Here is a 24,922-nt window from a genome sequence, read left to right as displayed (position 1 = left end):
GGCAGTCAAGTCACCCCATCCTGGATTTCCAGGAGTGTCTAGTTATCAATAATGTATAGGTTTGCTAGGTTTCCCTAGGTGCCGGCAGTGCTAGGGTTCAACAACTACAGCCAAGCACTTTGCCAAAAAAGGGTCATTTTTCACTGCGAAATTGAGGGGTGTCCTTGTTGTGTTTTGCGACGTTTTCTGTTGCGGGCACTATGCCGACCAACACAAGTGAGGTACCATTTTTCTTGGAAGACTTTGGGTAACGCGGGGTGGGTGGAAACTTGTGGATCCATGCAGATTCCAGAACTTTCCACCACAGAAATGTGGGGAAAATGTGTTTTTTTGGAGTTTTTTTGGTTTGCAAGGGATTCTGGGCAACAGAACCTGGTGGGAGGCAGTCATGTCACCCCATCCTGCACCTGCATTCCCCTGGGTGTCTAGTTTTAAAAAATGTATAGGTTTGCTAGGTTTCCCTAGGTGCCGCAGAGCTAGTGTTAAAACACTACAGCGAGACACTTCGCAAAAAAAGGGTAAATTTTCATTGTGAAACGTTCGGTTTTGAGCCATTTCCTGTCATGGTCACTATGCCTACTCACACAAGTGAGGTACCATTGTTATCAGGAGACTTAGGGTAATTCATATTTGTAAAGCAACTGTTATTACTTATTGATTTTTGATGCTTTTCTGCCTTTCAAATGAAAGACATTGTGTAAAAAATAAGTCATTTTTCAAAATGACCGATAATTCTCATGCTAGTATGATTATTCCCAAGTTTGAAAATGTGCAAATATGTACTGTTTCTAAACTCTATAATTTGTTCCCATTTTAGAAATACATAGGTGTCTTTCATACCGATTTTTCCATGTATACATTTTCCCACAATAATTGCTATATACCCGGAGCATAATAAAAAAAGATTGCAAATTGCTGCTCAGTTTTTGACTCTGGGTTCGTCGGGTTCTTGGTGAACCTACAAGTCCTATATATCCCCACAACCAGGAAGTTCCAGTGGATGTAATGGTATATTGCTTTCAAAGAGCTGTCATAATTACAAGAAGTTACAGGTGAAAACGTTGACACAAAAGGCTTTTCTTTTCAACTAATTTTCAATTTTTCTTAAATTTAACTGTTAGTTTCTATAAAGAAACCTTGATGGATCTACACAAATGACCCCTTGCTGAATTCAGAATTTTGTCTACTTTTCTGAAATGTATAGCTTTCCAGGATCCATTATTACTTTCACACCCATTTCTACCATTAACTGGAAGGAGGTTGAAAGCACAAAAAATAGCAAAAATAGGCTATGTCCCAGAAAAATGCCAACACTGTGTAACAAAATGTTGGTTTTCTGACAAAAGTCTGTCATTCCCTAAAAGCTGGGGAAATGGTGATTTCAGCCCCACAAACCCTTTTTTGATAACATTTGCAGAGAAAAACCCAGACGCTTTCATTTGCAGCCCGTTTTTCCAATTTTTCCCCCAAAAACTAAATTTAGCTGTATTTTGTCTAATTTCTGGGCTCCCTCCGGGGGAATCCCCAAACCCTGGGTACCTTTAGAATCCCCATGATGTTGGAAGAAATGGACGCAAATTTGGCGTGGATACCTTATGTGGTCAAAAAGTTACAGGGGCCTAAGCGCGCACTACCCCAAATAGCCAAAAAAGGCTTAGCACATGGGGAAGGCCTAGCAGCAAAGGGGTTAAGACAGTTGCCTGTCATTGAAGTCTGTTAGCTTTCTAGGGTTTGAAAAACATTTTTTGGACAACAGATAGGGTGCAGGAGGATTTGTTAGACTCTAACCCATAATCGCTTCTTCAGCTTTTCAGCTGTCTTTGGGAGGTTTGCTTTGAGAGACGGAAGTGGTTGATGTTTGTGCTGCTTTCATAATGTTATTGAATAGAGAAGCTTCTGGGCTTAGGTCATCAAAGAGCATCTTGAACAAATATTCAAGGAGCAACTGTAGCATCTGTAATGTGAAAGGCAACAATAAACTAGTTGACATGTCTGTAGTGTCTAAATATAGTTAGAGTACAAGCAGGCTTGTTAATCCTGGTTGGTTTACTCTGCGTAGCCTCCTGCATGTGCAGCTTATCGCAGAGTCTGCTGCATGGGATGAGAAGCTACCGATTGTGTCTATGGTATACAAGTAGCATCCATCACTAGATGTGGCAGCTGGTACCTTCATCCATGAAACCAAAGCTACCTGAAACACACATGCACTGAGATCAGAGTCTGGTATAGCTAAGAATGAACATCAAAATTCCACATTGTCACATAGCTGGTTATCTGTTCAAGTGTCTCATCAGGTTCAATGGGTGAATTCTTAAGTTCAGAAGAGCCTAAAGTGCCTACTTCTTTCACATCTAATTACCCCACAGCAGTTTTTGAGTCCAGTGGCATTACACGTTGATGATGTTGCTGATGATCAAAAGATGAGATGTGTTGCTACCTAGGGTGGCAGAACATGTGGTTATTGTTTAAATCCTGTTTGTTAGATGTGTGAGATCTCTGTGGCTGGAACGTGCAAGTGCAGTACACAGGCCTACGGCAGCACCAGTCAGCCAAAACATGCTTTGCTAGCATTGCTCAGGATCATATTTGTTCTCCTTGCTTTTATACCCAACAAACAATTGCACTTTTGACTCAATTAAGCACATTTGCAGCATGGAATTATTGAGTGCTGAATGAGGACATGCACCTTGCTCTCTACAAACTTGCCTTAACAAATGTGGAATGTAAGAAGCCCAGGACCATTGCTGGCACTTTATCCATGCAAGTCAATATGGCAGCAGGCTTCCACTAACCTACAATCAGCAGCAAGCTGGCACATAACCATACCACAAGCGTGAATAGTGTTCTCCTGCAAATAAAATTGCATGTGTCTTGACGTCTGCCAGCAACCATGGCAGAATAGTTGCAGGGTATAAGATGCTGGCTCACTTTAGGACAGCCCAAACATAAGCAAATCATTTGAGTGATGTTAAAACACTTCCAACAGCATTCTGTAGGATCTGTAGTTAATGCTGCCATAACAATACAGCCACCTAATACCTTCTGCCTCAGTTGTTTGTAGAAAACAATAGTTTTAGCGATACCGGATGGTAGACTCTAAAACCACACTAGCAGACTCCAAGTCAACTTGCATTCACAGGCCAGGCATTATCTTTCTTACATTATACAGTCAAGTATTTATTGTGCTGGGAAGGACCTTGGATGGATTTGCACTTATGGAGACCCACTTCAAAAAGATATGAGAACAGTAAGTCAAAGTAAATAGTTTATGGATACTGCTATGCAGCAGGATCAAAGCTTCTGCTTCTGCTCTAAAGGAAGGCAACATGAGAGCAGGGTATTCACCGACAAGTAATTTAGTGAATCCAGGTTCAAGATGGTAAAACCAAGAGAGATGTCCTGCTGGAGCAGGAAGGAGATGTGCTAGGAGAGTGACCAAAGACCTGAGTTAGGGTTGCCTGCACAGTATTCATTGGATTTATAAAAAAAAGAGCTAAATCCTCAGCTGAATTATTTGGCAAAATAAGTTGTCAAAATCCAACCAAAAAAAAATAAAAACAAGAGTAACCATGTTAGTCTATTAAAGGTGCCATAATCCAACAAAATCAATATCCTGAAAACTTTCAGTAAAGCGAACATTGGACATTATTGTTTCCTTAAATAATACAAACTAGGTTTGATTACTTAAAAACACAGCTGCAGCTATTTACGCCCCCCTAAGCACAAATAATTAAAAAAATAGCATCTGCTTGCAAAAAATAACACACTACACTTGCAAAGGACCGCCCCATATAAAAAGACTCAAACCTAAATACATTTTGGCTAAAACTAAATTAAAATAGTGATCAAAAACATATTTTAACCCAAGGTTTCCTGCTCAACATCTCTGAAAATCTCCCACATTTGGGTCATTCTCCTGCAGTTATTCCACTTCCAGTAAGGAGAGTAGACAGGAGTTTGTGGCTTTCATAATATTGAATTCACCTATCCCTTGTGAAATTCTAAATCTTTCAATGGTTTAGAATGACATCACTCGAAGTTGAGGCACTGAAACTCTTTCTCAGTCTTCAGACAGTTTCATGTCACTGTAGGATAAATGTACTTCAACATAATTTAAAGGTATATGAAAAGCTTATGTGTCTATTTTTGTTAAAGTGCATATATTTAGTGGGTCGTGAATGAAATCTTTCAGCTAATTGCTTTACTGGATTGTACACTAAGGGAGAAATCTGTACCACAGCATAGTTTCCTCCTACCTGGACCTAGAAATAACATTCAGGTATCAATCCTAAGGTAAACATGTACCCCAACAGTAGGTACACAATCACGTTCATCATAACTGCTAATGTCACTTGGAGAATTGTGATATTTCCCTGGTTCAGTTCATAATCACATTCAAGGCCTTTGCGTCCCCTACTGGGAGTTATTTACTCTACTCTCTGGTAGAATCATCAATGGCCTCCATACACATAACATTCATTTGTGAGTTTTTGAACTACTCGTTCCTGGAAAAGGAGAAGGTGGAAACAGCATCTGCTTGTTCTAATTATCTCTTCATATTGCACCTGGTCCAGGAGAAGCAAACGAAGATAGCCTCTGGAGTCAACCATAGGAGGGTCCTCCCTTTGAAATATTTGTATCAAACTGTGTCATTTAGAGGCAGGGCTGAGGGTCTCAGAGATGGTCTTTCAATAGACCACTTAAAACCACATTGTTGAAATGCAGTGGAGAAGGGTTAGGGCAGGGGCAGAATGACGATGTGGCACCCTAGGATTGAGCAGAGGTGGTTAGCTTCTAATACGTTTCAACCCTTCAAACAAATAATACACAAGGAAGAGACTGTGCCAGCCTTGCTTTCCTCTTATTAATGAGTATTACGATAATGCGCGACTTCATTGCATACTAGATTTGCAACGTAACACCAACAGCCAAGCTGTAAAACACCCTAGAAGCTTTGAATTGTACAATGATATTATGCAAATAGTGATGTATAACATGAATACTGGCTGTCATGTAATGATCATACAATTATAATAATAATAATAATAATATTAATAAAAACACATTTAAACAAAAGAAAAGGAAGAGACTGTGCCAGAGGAATCAACAGCTGGAAGGAGAAACCAACAGACTCCACTTCAAGATTGGAGAGAGTTTTTTTCCAGGGCCACTAGTGCAGCCCCATTATTGCCTCTGAGTGACATTAGAGGGATGCTTGGTGTAGACCTTATGAGTTTCCTTGGAACTTCTGTGGACTGGTATGGCAGATGGGGTACCAAAAGACGATGGACGGGCGGAATGCAGAGCAAATCAAACTTTCACCCCCAGTCAAGAGATCTGGGTTAGATCCATCTTTATTTTGCTTACTGTGCTCATACTGTGCAGTTTAGACCTTGCTATATGCAAATAAGTCTTGACAAATCAGTCTTGACCCGCTGCCTCACGGGAACAGTCCAGACCGACCTGCCAAGCCAGGTCCTCCCTGTAATGGAAACAAGCTTCCTCAGACCGGTTTCGGGGCATCAACCCTGATCCGACAGCCATCATGAGGGAGGCCATCAACTTAAATGCTGACACAAGGGTGCCTTGTAGGACAGCCAAAGCTATGAAGGTTCTGGTGAGTAGCAAGGAGGGTGCTCTTCTAGAGGGGTACAGAGGGGTAGTTGTGGGGATTCCCTTGTGAAGGCAGGTGCCTGGAGTCCCCCATCAGGAGCTGAGAAAACAGACTCAAGGTAGAAAGGTAAAGTTTGGAGACTAGTAAGCCAGCAGAGAATGCCACCAAGAGCAAAACAAAACAAGCAGGCCTGTGAAGTTTAGTACCTTGTGTATTGTCTTGCGCTCTGGGAATGCATAATCATGTTTAAATCTGAGGTGATATTCATAGGCCCCCTGCCCAAAGAAGATCTTTGATCCTAGGACCCCCACCTTCCATGTCCAATGTATGGAAAACTGTCCCAGCTTCTCATATCCCTGGAACAAAGGCATAAGGAGATGAGTCAAAGCAATCACGAGGAGATTATGGACGGAGCGCCTAAACATTTCAGACACTCTCCCCCAGTCTCAGATCTGGGCTGAATCCATTATCGTTCTATAGCTCACTTTGCCACTCCAGTGCAGATCCAGCCACATGTAAATCAGTCTTCACCCTGTTCCTCATGGGAACACTCCAGCCCAAACTGCCAAGTCAGGTCTTCCCTGGACCGTAAACAAGCATCCTGGGACCGGTTTTGGAGTAACACCCCTCATCAGTTAGGCTAGCTTGAATCCAATGGCAAAGTGAGCAAGGAACCCACGTCTAAGAATACCCTGCCAACTAAGGGCGAACAAAGCACACACAAGGAGATGATTGAAGGAGCGCTTAAACTTTTCAAACACTCACCCCCAGTCATAATCTGGGTTGAATCTATGATTGGTCTTTAGCTCACTTTCCTAAACCAGTTCGAACCCAGCGATATGCAAATCAGTCTTGACCCTGTGCTTCATGGGAACAATCAAGTCCAAACTGCCAAGCCAGGTCTTTCCTGGACTGGAAAAGAGCATGCTGGGACCGGTTTTGGAGTAACACCCCTCATCAGCTAGTCTAGCTTGAATCCAGTAGTAAAGTTAGCAAGGGACCACATCAGGACATACACTGCCAACTAAGGGCGAACAAAGCAAACACAAAGAGATGATGGACGGAGCGCTAAATCTTTTCAGACACTCATCCCCAGTCAAAGATTTGGGTTGAATACATCATTGTTCTTTAGCTCACTTCATCAACCCAGTTTGAACCCAGCCATATGCAAATCAATCTTGACCCTGTGCATCATGGGAACAGTCCAGTCCGAACTGCCAAGCCAGGTCCTCCCTGAACTGGAATCAAGCATCCTTGGACCGGTTTTAGGGAAACAAACCACATCAGCTAGGCTTGCTTAAATCCAGTAGCAAATTGAGCATGGGACCCACATCGGGCATACCTTGCCAACAAGCATCCTGGGACTTGTCCTCATATTGACTGGGGTGAGAGTCTGAAAAGTTTCAGTGAACCTTCCATCTTCTGATTGTGTTTGCTTTGTTCACCCTAAGTTGGCAGGGTATGCCCAGACGTTGGTCCCATGCTCACTTTGCCACTTTTCTCAACTCCAGGGTAGTACCTAAGAAGTGGGAACAAACACTTGTGAGGCACTTGCTGAAGAAGCCCACCTTAGATCGTGTATTACTGGGGAAATTTCACCCTATTTCATTGCTACCCATCCTGGGAAAATTAGTGGAAAAATATGTCAATCGTACTCTTACACAGTTTCTGGAGGAAAATAACTTCTAATGCAAGACTCAGATGGGTGTATGGCCACAACACAGTACAAAATCTGCTCTACTCATGTTCACAAAGCTTAAAGAGATGCTTGATCAGGGGGTTCTGCTGAAATTCTGCTCCTAGATTTAACCACTGCTTTTGACAGCGTGGACCACCTCGCCCTGATTCATAGGCTGAGGGAGGTTGGTATCCAGGATAAAGCCCTTCAGGAGCTTGCTTTCTTTCTAAGCGATAGAACTTTTCAGATAATGGAATCTACCAACATATCAGATATGCTGCCAGCTCCATGCGGAGTCCCCCAGGGCTCATCGCTCAGACCCACACGGTTTAATATATACATGAGCCCATTAGCAAAATTTGTCCAGGCATTTGGGCTGCCAATCGTGTCATGGGCGGACAACATCTAACTCATAGTTTCAGTGGCTGAAGGGCCTAACTCAAACCACCTCCAACTGGTACCATGCATGGAAAAGTTGGTTAGTTGGATGGTAAGGTGTAGCCTAAAACTGAATGGCAACAAAACAGAACTGATGATCCTGGGACACAGCCTCAGGCCCCGGGCCAGGGTTAGCTGGCCAGAAGACTGGGGTACACCTCCTGTCCCCAAACCATCAATAAAGAATGTGGGTATGTGGCTAGACAACACTGATTTGCATATGGCTTGGTTCAAACTGGAACGGCATGGTGAGCAAAAAAACAATGGATTTTGCCCCAGATCTCTGTACTGGGGTGAATGTATGACAGTGTTCTGCATTCTGTCCAGCAACTGTTGTTTTAGCGTTTGTCACCCGAGTGGGAAGGGTATGCCCAGACGTGGGTCCCGTGCTCTCCATGCCACTGGAATCAAGCTATCCTGGCTGAAGAGGGGGGAAACCCGAAACCAGTCCTAGGATGCTTGTTTCCAGTCCAGGGAGGGCCTGGCTTGGCAGTTCGGGCTGGACTGTACCCATGAGGCACAGGGTCAAGACTGATTTGCATATGGCTGGGTTCAAACTGGAACGGCATGGTGAGCAAAAAAACGATGGATTTAGGCCCAGATCTCTGTACTGGGGTGAATGTATGACAGTGTTCTGCATTCTGTCCATCAACTGTTGTTTTTACGTCTGTCACCCCGAGTGGGAAGGGTATGCCCAGGCGTGGGTCCCTGTGCTCTCCATGCCACTGGAATCAAGCTATCCTGGCTGAAGAGGGGTGAAACCCAGAAACCGGTCCTAGGATGCTTGATTCCAGTCCAGGGAGGACCTGGCTTGGTAGTTCGGGCTGGACTGTACCCATGAGGCACAGGCTGAAGACTGATTTGCATATAGCTGCGTTCAAACTGGAACGGCATGGTGAGCAAAAAAACTATGGATTTACGCCAGGATCTCTGTACTGGGTTAAATGTATGACAGTGTTCTGCATTCAGTCAATCAACTGTTGTTTTTGCGTCTGTCACCCCGAGTGGGAAGGGTATGGCCAAACGTGGGTCCTGTGCTCTCCATGCCACTGGAATCAAGCTATCCTGGCTGAAGAGGGGTGAAACCCCGAAATCGGTTCTAGGATGCTTGTTTCCAGTCCTGGGAGGACCTGGCTTGGCAGTTCGGGCTGGACTGTACCCATGAAGCACAGGGTCAAGACTGATTTGCATAAGGCTGGGTTCAAACTGGAACGGCATGGTGAGCAAAAAAACGATGGATTTAGGCCCAGATCTCTGTACTGGGGTGAATGTATGACAGTGTTCTGCATTCTGTCCATCAACTGTTGTTTTTGCATCTTCAGACTACTTCATGAAGATATTGAGGATAAAGAGGTCAAGATGGAGAGGCAGATCCTTATCATACCTGGTCGGGAAGCTTTGGAACTCCATGGCCAGGGACCTGAGACTGCTGAAACATGAACGTAGCTTCAGAAAACAATGTAATACATGGCTGTTCCCATGATGATCCTCTCAGTCTTCGTCGCTGCTGCTTCCTCTCCTCAGCGCTGGGAAGCCTCTGGGCATCCATGTGCTCTATAAATCCTTCACACATAAACATAAACATTCAAGGTAGCCTGGCTGATGGAGGGTGTCACCCCAAAACCGTCCCAGGATGCTTGTATGCAGTGCATGGAGGACCTGGCCTGGCAGTTTGGGCTGGACTGATTCAATGAGGCACAGGGTCAAGATTGATTTGCATATGGCTGGGTCCGAACTGGGGTGGTGATGATGGATTCAACTCAGATCTGTGACAGGGGGTGAGTGTCTGAAACGTTGTAGCACTCCGTCCCTCATCTCCTTGTGTTTGATAAGCAGATGAGTGCCATTGTGCTCACCTACTGGGGTGTGGATTCCCATTTCTCATAGCCATGTGTGAGCGGTGGGAGGTACACACTACTTTGGTGCAAGCCCATGAGGCGATAGGCAGGTTTAGACAACAAAGTTTTACTCCTGTGCCAGCACAAGAACAATGTAAGCCTGGGGGAAAGCTAACTGAGCAGTAATGGAGTGGGCTCCTACCACTGCCTGCCACCTCAATATGCCAGATGCCCCAAGTAGGGGCAGAATCCACAAGTCCCCTAAAAATTGAAAGGTGCCTTGCCAAATTAAATGGTAAATGAAAAATACAAAAAGGCATTTTAGAACGGCAAACCAACTCTAGAATGTATACGTGCCTCTGGGCTAAAGGAAACCATCAGAATACACTGTGGCACTCAAAGATCAATTTATGGTTTTGGTGGTGCCTCAGAGAGGGCAGGAGTGCACCATGAACCCTTGTATGGAATGCTCTAGTGGCTTTCAGGTGTGTAGTACCCCTACCACCAAAGGTTCTCCGATGACACCCTAGTTCACCCAGGTGGTTAAATTTATGACCTTGAGAGAGGTTTCTCACAATTTCAAGCACTGTTGGATATTTGGCTCGTTCACAGTAGCTCTGGAATGCAGGAACCTCTGTTGGTTGGTCCTAAAGCTTCAGTGGCACCATAAAAATGTATGCACAAATTTAATTGATTTCACAATGCTTTGTTAACAATGAGGATATTGGCAATACAATGTTACATGATGTAATCTAGGTCATGAAAAAGGTTGTATTGACAAACACATAGTCAATCATTTTATTTAGATGATGGTCATTGACACAGTTTGAAATTCTTTTTTGACAACCTCAAGGCAAATCCACACATGCCTTAATGAATGCCATTGTAGGAAAAACCTTGTGTCATGAGAGTGTCACAATAGGCATTTTCTACTGGCTATTTGTAGCTATGTGTAAGTTGATGAGTAGTACTAACTAGTATATATAGCAAAGTATTTTTTATTTTTATGAAAAAAAGCACTAACTAGATAATGAATTATTGAATGAGTTTGTTGCGTAACAGTGAGCTGAGGTACTAGCTCACATCAACTCATTTAAGATAGTCTTGGACTGTTCTGGAAAGTCAAGTACTACATTGAGGTACTTGGTTCAGAGTAAACATGTTATTGTGTTTTTTATTACTTTTGAAGTACTCACATACTTTGCAATTAACAGCCCATGTCTTACAAGATATTTATTCAGGTATGAAGCCAGCACGTTACTGTGGGCTTTTATTAATTTGAGATACAATATATTTTATATGGGCTAAAAAATAGTTAGAGGGAGATGTTTGCATAACTGCAGAATCCCTTTCCATATATGTTTACTCACCCAAGCCATCTTTTCAGTCACGTAACTGTTCCATATGTTAAAAAAAGTAAAGATTTTGGTAGGTAAACTCTGCACAGTTATGGATACGTGCCCACAAAGGGAGGGTTTCAAAAAGAAAAGACCTAGTGGCCAACCCCAATCCCCATGGCCAGAGCACAATCGGTTTCACCCAGATCTCTTGACTGGGGTGAATGTTTTGATTTGTTTTGCATTCTGTCCATCATTTGTGTGTCTTTTGCTTTCTCACTCAAAGTGTGCCATGTATGCCCAGATGTGGGTAACTGGCTCATTGTGCCACTGGATTCAAGCTAGCATGGCTGATGAGGAGTAAAACCCCGAAGCCGGTCCTAGGATGTTTGTTTCTGGTCCAGGGAGGACCTGGTCTGGCAGTTCAGGCTGGACTGTTTCCATGAGGCACATGCTCATGACTGGTTTGCATATGGCTGGGTCTAAACTGGGGTCACATGGTGAGCAAAAGAACAATTGATTTCACCCAGATCTCTTGACTGGGGGTGAATGTTTTGATTTGTTCTGCATTCCATCCATCATTTATGCGTCAGAGGCTGTGCTCCACATGAATCTCCTGATTTTTGAGGGTTGGTTGCAGAACCTGGATTTGTGGCCAACCCCTAAAATGCACCCCAAAAGGGTGTGTGCAGCACAGGTTGGGTTCCAACAGAGTATTGAGCACAGGACCTGACCTTGTGGTTAAGCTCTGCAGTCAACCTCTGCTGCATACAGTTTGAGCCCTGCTTAACATGGCTTGGGCACTCACAAATGGTTTTGGGGCTAAGCCTATTTATAATATGATTGTAAATACACAAAGTTTCACTGAAAAAACAAAGGTTTAAGTGACTTTATACTGATGTGTTGAAATGAGACACAAACTAATGTAAAAACAGCTGGTGTACATCAGTTTAATCTACTATAGCTCACACCCCCATAATGCACTACTTATGACCTCACCTATTAGATTGCTCATAACATGAAAAATCACATCCTTGAAGATATCACAAATTCGATTTAAATTTACTAATGAATACAGTGATAGCCAAGGTATTTTGTGAGATAATAAATGTTCAGACATTCAGTATGGGTCATTGCTTTCCTCCTTGGATATACTTTGGCATAGCTCTTTCTCCTGAATCATTTACAACACAGCAGAGTGTGAAGAAGATGTAGGAGATAGGCATATCCACTCTGGGTGGCAACAATGCTCCATTTTGTATCCAATAGTATAGTAGGAGATAAATTGGGATTCATCATGGTGTGGAGGGACAGCCAAGCATCCAGTATTTTGGAGACAGCACTTGGGGGTCAAGAGTTGCTACGACTGAAGCCAGCAGCCAGAGCCAGAGAAAGTCCAGTTGAATCTGGTCAGCTGGGGATTTAGAGCAAACATATTGGGGCATGGAAGATCCCGGTAGCTTGAACCCGAGACCAAGATGGAGAACAGGACCATGCTTCAGAGTACACAGCCCACAGGCCCAGTACTCTTATGTTCTTTCACAGCTACAGAAATTGTTAGGAGGAGTGCAAAGTCGGTGTCACATTTCTCCTGAGCAACTAGTGTGTAAATGGGAGAAACATCTAGCCGCTCCCTAAACAGTGGGAGAAACATTCCTGGGGGTGACCCTTCACACTTTTGTAGCATTCCCTGTGTGATCTACTGAAAACAATCCTAAGGCACCCTTGTCTACCTAAAGCCAAGAAGGCAGAACCTTTCTTACCTGTGTAGAGCTCATTAGCCCACCCTGGAGGTGTGGCCAGGGAAATGAGTAACCCCTCCTGTGTGGTCACTCAAAAATGGTTCCTGAATTCTACCTGACTAAAGGGACAAGGGAGGCAGCAGGTCCTCATTAGACAGCTCACCACACCCAAGAGGGCTACTCAGGTCTTGGTGAGAGGAAGAGCTCATATAAATGGCCATCTGGGTATTTAGGAAGGGAAAAGTTAAGTTTCTAAAAGAACCTTCTCCAAAATATTTATTATAAATGCAAATATAAAACTTGCAGTTGTTTCCTCGGTGGAGAAAACATAATTACATTTAATTTTGTATAATAATGCCACAAACTCTGCTTCAGTGAAAACAGCTTTCAGTGCCTTTTCACTTTAAGGAAGTGGTTAACATTAAACCTTTACATGCTGTACCTTTAAATACCATGCACCTTCGTTTACAAGCAGTAAGGACTACTTAGACTCCTAGAATTGTAGCTGAATATTTGGACTGAGTTTTACATTTGGAAAATAACAGAATTGTATTTTGTTGCATTGATGGTGTGGTGTGTTGTGTTGGCTTACGTTATGTTTAGTTGTTTTTTTGCACTGCATTACGGGATCAAATTATTGATATGGCTAGTTCTACTATTTTTATTGTATAACCAATGTGTTCCTATTGTAGTCCTTTGCTTGGATGTGGTAGTTTTCTTGTATTCTGTTTGTCAGTGTGTTATATATTGTTAGTATTTTCTGTTTTCTTGTAGTTCCTTTACATACTTTACCACATGTTGCTAGTTTGTCATTGAAAGTAAATAATTTCTGCCAAATTTCAGTGAATAAGATTCGATTTCAGCTGATAAAGGTGGCAAATGTCGCTGCCACTAGACTTCAGCTTCAAATGACTCCAGTCAGTCTAAAAGCATGATAATGTTCAAACTTACCTTTTCCATCCTCATTTTATATGACCAGGCCCGAGAAAGATTTCTCATTGCAGAATTAGGCAATTAAGAAAAAATAAAGTAACAACCCACGAGACAACTGTGAAAATATTATTTGATGATGGAAGGAGCTCATTATGTGTACGTAGAACTCTGTACTTTTCAAAAATATTTTCCTTTCTCACCTAAGAAAAAAAACCAAGCATGCCAGTAAATAATGTACGACCTGCAAAAATGAACATGTAAAATGATGAAATCATTCCCACTCCTTTGTTCCAAATGCATTGTGTCAATAGGTCAGCTAGAATGTTTTGTTAATTTATCAACTGCCTGGCTTGGGCAAAAACATTTACAACAATTTTCTGTGAACAAGTAGTTCTTCATAACAGCATTGTAATGCTGAAAAAGACACTGCCCACAGTGTGTGATTAATTAAATATGGCAAACAATATTACAAAACAGTACTGCAACATTAATTAAAAATACTTGGGCACTTACATTTTCTTTGCAACCATTGAAGTCGTGCACTTTTCTCTTGGCTAATGAATTATGCTATGCTCTTTGCCTTCGTCAAAGCTTTTTTAAATTCAGCATTTTTCAGACTGTATATAATGGGGTTACAAAGGGGTGTAACAACAACATATGACAAGGACTTTATCTTGTTTTCTATCATTGAATATGTTGATTTTGGTCGCACATATGTAGACAAGATAGATACATTAAATAAGAGAACCACAGTGATGTGTGAGGCACATGTGGAGAAAGCTTTTTCCTTTCCAGACTTGGACTTGATTTTCAGGACCGAAGAAACAATTTTGCAATAAGACATAGTGATAATAATAAAGAATGTCATTGTCACTAATGAACCCTCCACAAAGTTGAGAGTCTCAATGATGCTAGTGCTGCTGCAACAAATTTTCAACAGTGCTGTCATATCACAGAAAATGTGGTTAATGATGTGGGACTCACAGAAGTTGAACCTTGAAATTATAACATTATTTGGTATTACAATAAGAAATCCTACTGTCCAGCTTCCAGCAGCTAACTTCATGCACACAGCCTTATTCATGATGGTCATGTAGCGGAGGGGATCACAGATGGCCACATAACGATCGTAAGCCATGACGGCCAAGAGAAAGAATTCTATACTTGCCAGGGCCATAAAAAAGTACAATTGCAGGAGGCAGTTGGTGAGAGAAACCTGCATGCCTTTTGCAAAGAAATGGACCAGCAGTTGTGGAACTATGACTGACGTCGAAAAGATGTCGACAAATGCCAAATGAGTAAGGAAGAAATACATAGCTCTATGTAAACTTGAGTTTGAGTGAATTATTATCAGGATCAACATGTTTCCTATTATAGTTATGACATAAATTAATAAAAGGGCAACAAAGATTGGAACTTGCAAATGTGGAAAATCTGAAAATCCGATGATTAGGAAACCTGCAGATGAGTTCAGATTTGGTTTATTCATTTATCTAGCAGTGCAACAGGACTTGTATCTGAAGACTACCTGTAAATAAATACACAATTATATCAATGTAATTATTTGCAAAAGGATCAATTGTGTACGTATGGGAATGAGAGTTTTGCAGGACTTTTCCAAAAATATCACAGCTACTAAAGGTGAGCCTGCATATATACCTTTTAGTTTGAAGTTTATTATAACACTCTTATCAAATGCACATATGTATTATTTGAGCTTCTGCAGACAATAATACCAAGGGCCTGCATTATATTTAGGCCGGCAGCTGGCCATTACACCCTGGGGATGAAATGAATTACTCTTTACCCATGATGGAGAGACAGTCCACCTAATTTAAAATGACCTCCAAGGATGCAGTCATTTATAAAGGAATTGTCAAATAATCATAGCCATGAGGTTCCTGTCAAAGCAATTAACTGTTTGCAGCAGGGCTGCACCGGAAGGACACAGCCATACATCTAAATTGAGTGGTCGGATGTGTAGCTATTCCTCTGACTGCTCTTACACTCCAGGGTCATCGGAGAGGTGTGATCACAGTGGAGACAGAGTAGTCTCCACCGTGGCCAAACTTAGGTGCCACCCACAGTTACATTTGTCTTGTGGACCACTATATTGGCAGTGAGGAAACTCTGTCACCATTGCAAAGGAATACCCACTCCATCAATATATAAATCAGGCCCTTAGGTCCTGATTTAGCGTGCAGTGGACAAATTATTCTATCACAAACATGACGGCTATCCTGTCTACTGTATTATAAGTGTCATTGGATATAATCCACTTGTAATGCAGTGGACAGGATATCTTTCAGGTTTGTGGCTAAGCAAGCCGTCAGATGAAGTCCAGATTAGGCCCTAACTAATAACTTTCACTTCAAACATTAAGGGGCCTATTTATTAAAAAGTAACAGAGCACAGCGATTCACTGTGCTACATTACAGGAAATGGGTAGGAATGTGCAACATTTATTACAATACAGTGCATTCCGATCCTTACCCCAGCAGTGGTGCACAATGGGCTGCCTTGCATTAAAACAAACACCCTTGCAACATGGTGCAAGGGTTTCCTGCATTGAATTCAGGATTGTTTTCATGCAGCAAGGGGCACATTCCTGCATAAAAAGAAGCCTCGGTGGCATATTCTTCCATCTATGTGTGCTGCAGTATGCAGCACAAACAGAAAGAGGAAGTAACAAGGATAAATGAAAATATTTCTTCTTGTTACACCTCCCATGGGAAGGCATATCTTTTTGGACACTTCCAGGTCTATCAGTGGTGGTAAATCTGTAAATGTGTCACAATCCGTGTGATTTGTGTGGCATACCCAAGCAACATCCAGGGAATGCCTTCCCAGGGCCGAGTAACACTGCACACTGATGTTGGCTAAGTTGCATTACTCATTTATCAAGCCACTCAGGGCCATGCACAGTGAGCTTGTGTGGCTTGATAAATTGCATTTTGGGGTTGGTGCAAACACTACGCAAACCCTGAATAAACAGAGCCCTGAATTGATACTACTAGCAGTCTTGAGATACACACTTTAGATGTTTCCTAACTTCCCATATGCATACTTCCATTTTCTAGTCATGTAGTGATTCTTTCTAGTTGTCTAGGAAATGCACACATTTGAATATGATTAGTATGCGTATCCAGACAATTCATGTGGTATGTTTATTTACCTTGACTGTGTTCCCAGGTCATGGCACGGAGTGTGTTTTTTTGTAGGACAACCCACATCATTTGTGATATTAACATTTTCATTGCTTTGTCCTAGGGTAGCAATTGTACATTTTGTACATGGTCACCCTAACATTTTCACATTTCTACTGTTTTTTTATTGACAAGATTGGTTTGTCCAATTGGTCCATTTAACGGTCCTGCAAGACCATTGGTCATGATGAATAAATATACCTTTGTAAGGGATGCAGTCTGCATTCACACCCCCAATATATACAATGCAAATATATGCCTCCCAGGAGCAACAATGTCCTCTGACTGTGCTGCAGTTGTAGTGCATTACATTGACATATTTAGATATATTTATAAGCTACTCCAAAACTGTGATTTTCAAGTCTACAGGTTAGTGTCCTAACATATAAAATACCAGGAGCGTCCTAGATAGACAGGCACTGAAGAAGGAACTGCTGGAATATGACTCCACCTGAAAAAAAGATGACTCACTCATAGACTCAAGGACTCCTGGACACTGCTGGCACCCAGGAACAGGAACTGCTCTCCAAGGGTCGAGTGGTTGGTCTCCTATTTGCCTGACTCCAAGAGGGCCCAGCTGACAACAAAAGGCAGGACTCAGCAGGAGACCTGCCTGGAGGAAGAACTGGCCCCATGAAGCCTTTTAGGAGGAGATAGGGACAGGAAAAACTGTTCTAGCACTAGGAACAATGTGGGTCTTTCTTAACACCTCTAGAGGACTTGAACTAGGCATGACGCCTTACTCATGCACGTCATAACTAAGAAAACTAAATTCACTACACTTTGCTAAGTTCAAAAGTGCTAAAGCAAGAGCTCGCAGTAAAGGTATCCTGCCTCATGAAGCCCTGTCCAGCTATGGCTTCTATCTTTGCCTCCTTTGGTGATTTGACCTCCAAACGTGTCTAAATCTAAAGGTAAAACTTTCATGTATGCTGATGAGACCATTATATTTCTCTCAAATGGAAACAATTGGCCCCATTCTCAAAAACAGGCCTATTTTGAAATTCTCAAAGATCATATTTACATATGTTATAAGCTACACGTGTTTGAGGTATTCACTAACATTTCTGTCGTGCTGGTGATAGCTTTCAGTATTTTAACTGAACAAGAATATTGACTGTTTCATAGCTCTAAATATGTGTTTTACAAACATGCAAAAATATACCAGATTAGGATTAGGAAATATTCACATAGGTAAATATTGTTACGAACATGCAAAATATACCAGATTAGGTTTAAGATATGTTCACATAGGTGGATTATTGTTAGACATAGTTCAATGTGGGGATCAGTTCCACATTTTCTCCGGTAGTTGCATCTGGGCCTTCCATTTAAAAGTTAAATATGTAGATAGTGGGGGGAATTCACTAAACATGTTTGTGAATATCAAACATTAGGCATAGTTACTGCACTGGCTTTTGTGAATATGGTATAACTTATGAAGGCATAGGTGAAGTGATGACCAGAACAGTAGTTGTTCGTGTAAGAGTTTAATGAGAGATACAGAGAGCCGTCCCAAGCACCGCCGAAGCACCGGAGACAACTGTCACATTTACATTCAAAGACAGCCCTAGAAAACATTCTAAATGACATCACAGACCATAGGCATTCTAATAACTGGATCACATCACCACACCTCCCCCCTTTAACAAAATGAAAGAACCAAAAGAAAGAGGAGAAAGGAGAAAGAGAGAGAAGAAGAAGAAGAAGAACTTATAAGAACCTATTATACAACACAAAAGAAATATAAGATGCAAGTTGAACAAATTTACACATAATCTTGCAACTTCCGTGGTTTTGCACAAATCCTAGAACTTTTCCTAACACCATCTTCCCCCACAGTTTTAGAATTCATTTTAATGATCTCACGAGGAATTCAAGGATCTCTTGCAACACGTGAAGTGCTCCACCAGTTCCCATTAGACAATTTCACTGCATTTTTTCGTATGTCAACAATCTGTAGCGATTCAAGAAACTTTGAATAACCCTTTCTCACTGAGACTGGATTCTTGATTCTAACCCAATCTCCTACGTTGAGCTTGTGTGTGCCACCTGTGGAAGGAATCTTACAAAATTTTTGAGAAACTTCATTTGATGTTTTCCTCGCAGTCTCCCACATACACCTCATGTCACAACCAAGATGAAACGATTTAACCATCCAAAAGGGGTAAACTTGAGAAGAAGCCTTTCTACCTCTCATCATTTCAAAGGGTGAATAGTTGGTAGCAACATGGGGTGAGGTGCGATAAGACCATATGAGATCCTTAACAGCTTGGAAAACACAGGACTTGGATCTAAAAGCTGCTTTTACACATTCCACTACTACTCTGATGAACCTTTCAGTCTTCCCGTTACTCTGAGGATGGTAAAGTGGAGTTCTTGTGTGTTTGATGTTACAAGAATGCAAAAATGAAGACATTTCGTGAGAGACAAACTGAACACCATTGTCGGTGAGAATTTCCTCTGGATAACCTTCCCTACGAAAAATGTTATCTAAGCAGTTGATGACACTTTTTGAATCCGGCACTGAGATAGGTTCAACCTCTACCCATCCCATCTTGATAAATGGTCAACAAGTACTAAAAAATATTTCGAGTTTGAAGGAAGAATATGAAAGGGCCCAAGAAAATCCATGCCCAGTTTTTGCCAGGCTCTACTGGGAGGAGACACCTGAGAATCAACAGTACCCTCAAGAACAAGAACTTTGTCACTGGAGTTACATCGTGAACACTGTTTCACAAATTCATCAATTTGCGTGTCCATTCTGGGCCACCAGAAATCGTCCCTGACTTTCCTCTTAGTAATGGTTGCGCCAAGATGACCAGAATGCACAGCAAGAATGATCTTTTCACGATAACAAGAAGGAGGAATGAGTTTAACTCCTCGAACAACTTTTCCACCTTCCATCGAGAGTTCTTCATTGACCTTCCAGTACATCTGAAGATCATACGAAAGACACTTCTCCCTAGGCCAACCTTTTTCGATCAAAAGACTGACTTCCTTGAGAATGGGATCTTTATTGATCTGTGCAATCCAATCAGCTTCTGCAAACGATAACTTGTCCTGATTAATTGCAGCAATGAAGCATTCCTCTATTTCAGTTTCCCATTCTTGTTCATCCACATCTTGAACAGGAAGTCTCGACAGACAATCTGCCCTGCAGTTTTTTCCTCCAGGAATATACTCAACAGTAAAACTAAACTCTAAAAGCTTTGTAGATAACCTTGCTAGGCGAGCTGTGGTGTGTTTAACTCTCTTCCCTGAAAGAATGTCAACCAAAGGCCGATGATCTGTTCTGAGAACAAAGGACCTGCCCCACAGATATTGCTTAAATTTTTCAACACTCCATACACAGGCCAGAAGTTCTTTTTCGATAACCGAATATTTTCTTTCAACAGGACGAAGAGTTCTGGAAGCAAATCCAACAGTATCCTCTTTTCCGTTAAAACATTGTGAAAGGACAGCTCCCAAACCATATTCTGAAGCATCCACCGTGACAATCGTTGGTTTCCCTTCAACGAAGGCTTGTAGTGCAGGAGCTTGCACAATATGGTTCTTGATGGTTTGAAAACCTTTTTCACACTCGTCAGACCATACAAAAGACGACCCTTTCTTTAGCAATGCTCTAAAACACTCAGTGGTTTTGGCAAAATCCTTCAAAAACTTAGAGTAAAATTCGCACAGTCCAAGAAAAGACATAAGTTGTTCTTTATTTTGCGGAGGAGGCGCATCAACTATGCTTTTTATGAGACCCGGTCTGGGTCTGATACCTTGTTCTGAAATTATATGTCCAAGATACTCAATTTCTTTGACTTTTAAAGTACATTTGTTTTTTTGTAATGTCACCCCTCTATTCGCTAGAACACTAAAAACTTGGTCAAGAACAGAATCGTGTTCTGCTTCGCTTTTGGTGAAAATTAAAATGTCATCCTGAAAAACAACAACATTAGGGTTATTTTGAAACATTTCAGTCATCAACCTTTGGAATATAGCAGCAGCCGAAGCAAGCCCAAAGGGGAGACGACAAAATGACACACAACAGCTGTGCGTTTCAGCGCAAATCGTGTTCAGGAAATAATCTCCATTGTTCAAGCGTGTGACGTACGCAGAGCGTGCGTGTCAACGATGCGTTCCAGCTGACTTCACGTAGCTCCACTTGCACTTCGAGATCCGGTAAGGCTTCCGCTGCGGCGCGCGCTGAAATACGCGTTTTAAATTATGCTTGTGGCCCCAAAAACTGTCCGCTTCGATAGACGGGAGTTTATTCTTAAAATTCAAGGTGGCTCTGGTTTAGTACAACAAAAAAAAATACGGGCACGGCTCTCTGTCTCTTAAGTCTCGCTAATATCTGTTACTTTCCGGGAAGTCACATATAATATCGCCGTAAATAAAGTAAGATTTACTCACAGTCAGTCGAAGCAGGGACCCAAAAGCAATTTCAATTCGCTGGGGAAGCGAAAAATACAGGAACCTTAGAAATCTTTCCGGTGGATTAGTTCACGTCAAAACGCTTCACAGCAAAGTCCGATACGGAACGTGTAAACACGCATCCCGTCCTGTCGCCAAATGAAGTGATGACCAGAACAGTAGTTGTTCGTGTAAGAGTTTAATGAGAGATACAGAGAGCCGTCCCAAGCACCGCTGAAGCACCGGAGACAACTGTCACATTTACATTCAAAGACAGCCCTAGAAAACATTCTAAATGACATCACAGACCATAGGCATTCTAATAACTGGATCACATCACCACAATAGGTTACTCATATTTCCCGATATAAGTCAGTCCCAAATGAGAAGATTTTCTTTGTTAATCAGGACATGTGTAATTGAACTGTTTTTATAAAAAATAGTGTTTATCCCCCATGTTTCGAGTCTATCAAATGAAACACATTAGTCAGTCAGTAAATCGAGTTTATTGAGACCACAGTCTAGTTAAGTGCAATATGTTACCGTATAATATTAACAATGGCGAAATACCCCTCTAATGAGAATATCTTAATTTCCTAATTGCAGGAATCGTCATAATGCATCTGTAATAAATAAAAATATCAGACGTTGTTTATAATAATTATAATTTGCAACTTCTTACTTAACTTTTCACTCACATCCATGTTGCCATTTTACCTCTTTCAGCTGTTGACAAGAAAACAGCTGTAATTAAAACAAACGTTGTCAGCTTACGAAACAAGCCTCAAGGTAAATGTAAACAGAATAACTGAAGAAGCTGAGAGATCAAGAACATTCTCTGACACGGTTCACCTAAGAATGACTCTGCTGTGCCATGTTATAAACAAGACTTCGCATATCAATTATTTAAGACAAGTGCTGCAAGGCTCATGCAGCACCTACTGTTGTGTTTGCATTTGTCACCCCGAGTGGGACGGGTATGCCCAGACGTGGGCCCGTGCTCTCCATGCCACTGGAGTCAAGCTATCCTGGTCTAACATGTCTGCCCAAAACATTCCATCTTGTTTGAAAAGGGCTTGAGCAATGTTATTGCGAACAAGCTTAGCTTCCTCCTGGTAACAATTGATAGTTCCCTGGGTCCTTTCATTTTTAAAAAAATATCTTTATTTAAATATCTTTATTTGCATTTTTTAATAAGAATACCAATGTACCTATCTTGTTATCAACTGCAGGTGTAATAGATAATGTCATGTATACTGTACATATATAAGTTTTAGTCAATGCCAGTTTTACATATCAGTCAATTGTACATTATAAGTTTCATGTCTTATACTTTACATAAGTCATACCCATATGACCATTGGGATGACAGAATGTGTGTCTTGCCCTATCTCAATGTTGTCGTTCATCTGTGTGCCCATCCGGTGTATCACGTGATCTTCCGTACCTTATTGATCATTTCGGGAAAATAGTTCTATGCAAATTGGATACAGTTAATAACCAAAATATCAAAAGAAAACAACTGGACCAACAGCAATCCGTCATAGCTATGTCTTTGTACATAGAAAATATAAACTATTATCACATCAAAGCCATGATATGCTTGCCTCCCCTCCCTCTCAATTCCTGGTTTGAGGACTGTCCAGATCACCCCCTTCCCCACATTTGATATCCTTGTTCAGTCTCTCTCCCGCACATCAGTGCTTGGTTTACCCACAACCTGTGGTGTGGTGCATCTGGAGATCTGTGTCTGAGTCCTGACTGTCAGCCGTTTGTAAGGAGTTGCTTTCGGTTTCTCTGTCTACGTTTTTTAGCTCCACAAACATTGTATCCCAATATTGTGTAATGGGGTATTTATGCAAGTCACCCATTTCCTCCCTGCGTAATGATGTACTTTCCGCTTGGGCCCACACCATCAGTGAATTTTGCAAACTATTAAGGACAGGGGTTGACACTTTTCCACTGCTTGGTGGTCAATCTCTTGGCAACTATAAGACCTAAGTCAGTAAACCTTGAGGTAACTTTGTGTTTCTTCCATCTGGCGTAGAAGCCAAGTATACAAGCTTCCCATGTCTGCAGTGGTGGCCTTCCGGTGCCTGCCAGTATGTGTGCAGGGAGGTGCACGACCATAACATGTGAAGGAGGTCTGAGCTTGTCTGTAGACAGCGAGGGCATGCGGAGGTAGTCATGTGGAAATACATGTACAGTTTATCCGGGAATAAGTATATTCTGTTTGTAATATATGTTTGTATGAGTCTAAATTTGGAATTTCTATGTATATACGTGGGATTGGCCAAGATCGCATCCCACTCACAGTCTGTCCATGGGTAAGCCCTGTCTACTTCCCACTTAGAACGCAGGGCCATCATGGGTTGTGTCGTGTGGGTTAATAACGCCTCTGCTAGCCAATGTACTATGTGTGATCCGTTACCCATCACATGCAAGTATTGTATGAGGAGATGCATTTCCGGCTCTGTGGTTATGTCTCCCCAAGCTATTGAGAGTGATCTTGTAATGGAGTTATGTAATAGGAATTGTCCAGCTGGCAAGTCGTGGTCTTCCTCCAGACTCTCAAAGGGTATCAGCGCCCCATCAACATATAGATCACCTAGCGTATGTCTCTCAGATGCATGTCAATGTACAAGTACCCCATTGGAGGTGCCCATCCCACCCCATGGCTTCCCCAGAAGCAACACTAGTCGGGCATAAGGAACTGTATTCCCGGTAAGGTTTAAATTTCTTCTTTAGCAATGGTGGGCTAGGGCAAGGCATGTTTGTAGTGGACATGGGGGTCAGGCCACAGGATGAAACAGATGGAATATCTGCGACTGGGATCATGGTGGCCTTGCGGTGGCTGTGTCGTCTGAGCTTATGCTGGCAAGCTATTTCGTCACCCACTGTAATTGTGCTGCGAGGTAGTACAGTTCCATGTTGGGTACTGCTATTCCCCCTTACAACTGGGCACATAGCGTTTCCCTAATGCTATTCTGGGCCGGCCCGAGTTCCAAATGAGGCCTCAGATCAGTTGTTCAATCTCCCGAAATATTCTGGTAGGGATGTAGACTGGAAGATTTGAGAAGTAATATAATAATTTAGGTAACAATGCCATCTTGGTCAGTGCAATTCTGACCATCACATTCATAGGGAGTGTCTTCCGAAACTTAATCTGTGCTCTGATAGCAGATATAGCCGTAATCAGATTCCCCTCCAGAATATCATCAGCATCACAGTATATAAAGATGCCTAGATATCGGAAAGGGGATGGTTGCCAGTGAAGGGGAAAGTTATTTATGCGCAGAATCGGATCAGTGGAATCTACCCGGAAGGGGTACAGGCACAACATAGTCCAGTTTACCCTAAGGCCCCGATATGGACTCCAAATTCTGAAGTATTTCCGCTATAGTGGTAGGTATGTTATGCTGGTCCCTAAGGTATAACAGCAAATCATCCACATATAGTGAGACAGTCTGTCCCCCAGCCAAATACCCCAGTTCACACCGTCCCTGCGAAGTTGCACCACCAGCGGTTCCATGGCAAGTAAAAAGAGGAGCGATGATAGGGGGCAACCCTGCCTAGTGCCCCTGTTCACCTTTATGTTCCCTGATATCAATTGACCCGTCCTCACTCTAAGGTTGCATGTAAAGTAAACTGACCATGTGTTAAGGAATGCATCTCCCAACCCATACCCACGTAACACATCAAAGAGATATGGCCTTTTCAATGAGTCAA

The 24,922-nt window shown here is 42.1% G+C and overlaps 1 protein-coding gene across 1 annotated transcript; it reads right to left on the bottom strand.

The window, feature by feature from the left end:
- Nucleotides 1–14,142: 14,142 nt before the first annotated feature.
- LOC146813147 (olfactory receptor 1L4-like) lies at nucleotides 14,143–15,069 on the bottom strand. The gene has a single exon (XM_085614718.1). It carries the CDS (start codon nucleotides 15,067–15,069, stop codon nucleotides 14,143–14,145), a length of 927 nt encoding a protein of 308 aa, XP_085470844.1.
- Nucleotides 15,070–24,922: the final 9,853 nt, after the last annotated feature.

Source organism: Triturus cristatus, chromosome 7 (assembly GCF_964204655.1).
Source record: "Triturus cristatus chromosome 7, aTriCri1.1, whole genome shotgun sequence".
In the NCBI taxonomy this organism is placed as follows: Eukaryota; Metazoa; Chordata; class Amphibia; order Caudata; family Salamandridae; genus Triturus; species Triturus cristatus.
Note: the sequence above shows the minus strand (reverse complement) of the source record. Positions and strands in the feature narration are given on the sequence as shown.

Coding starts and splice junctions, on each gene's coding strand:
- LOC146813147 (XM_085614718.1), bottom strand. CDS start 15,069: ATGAATAAACCAAATCTGAACTCATCTGCAGGTTTCCTAATCATCGGA.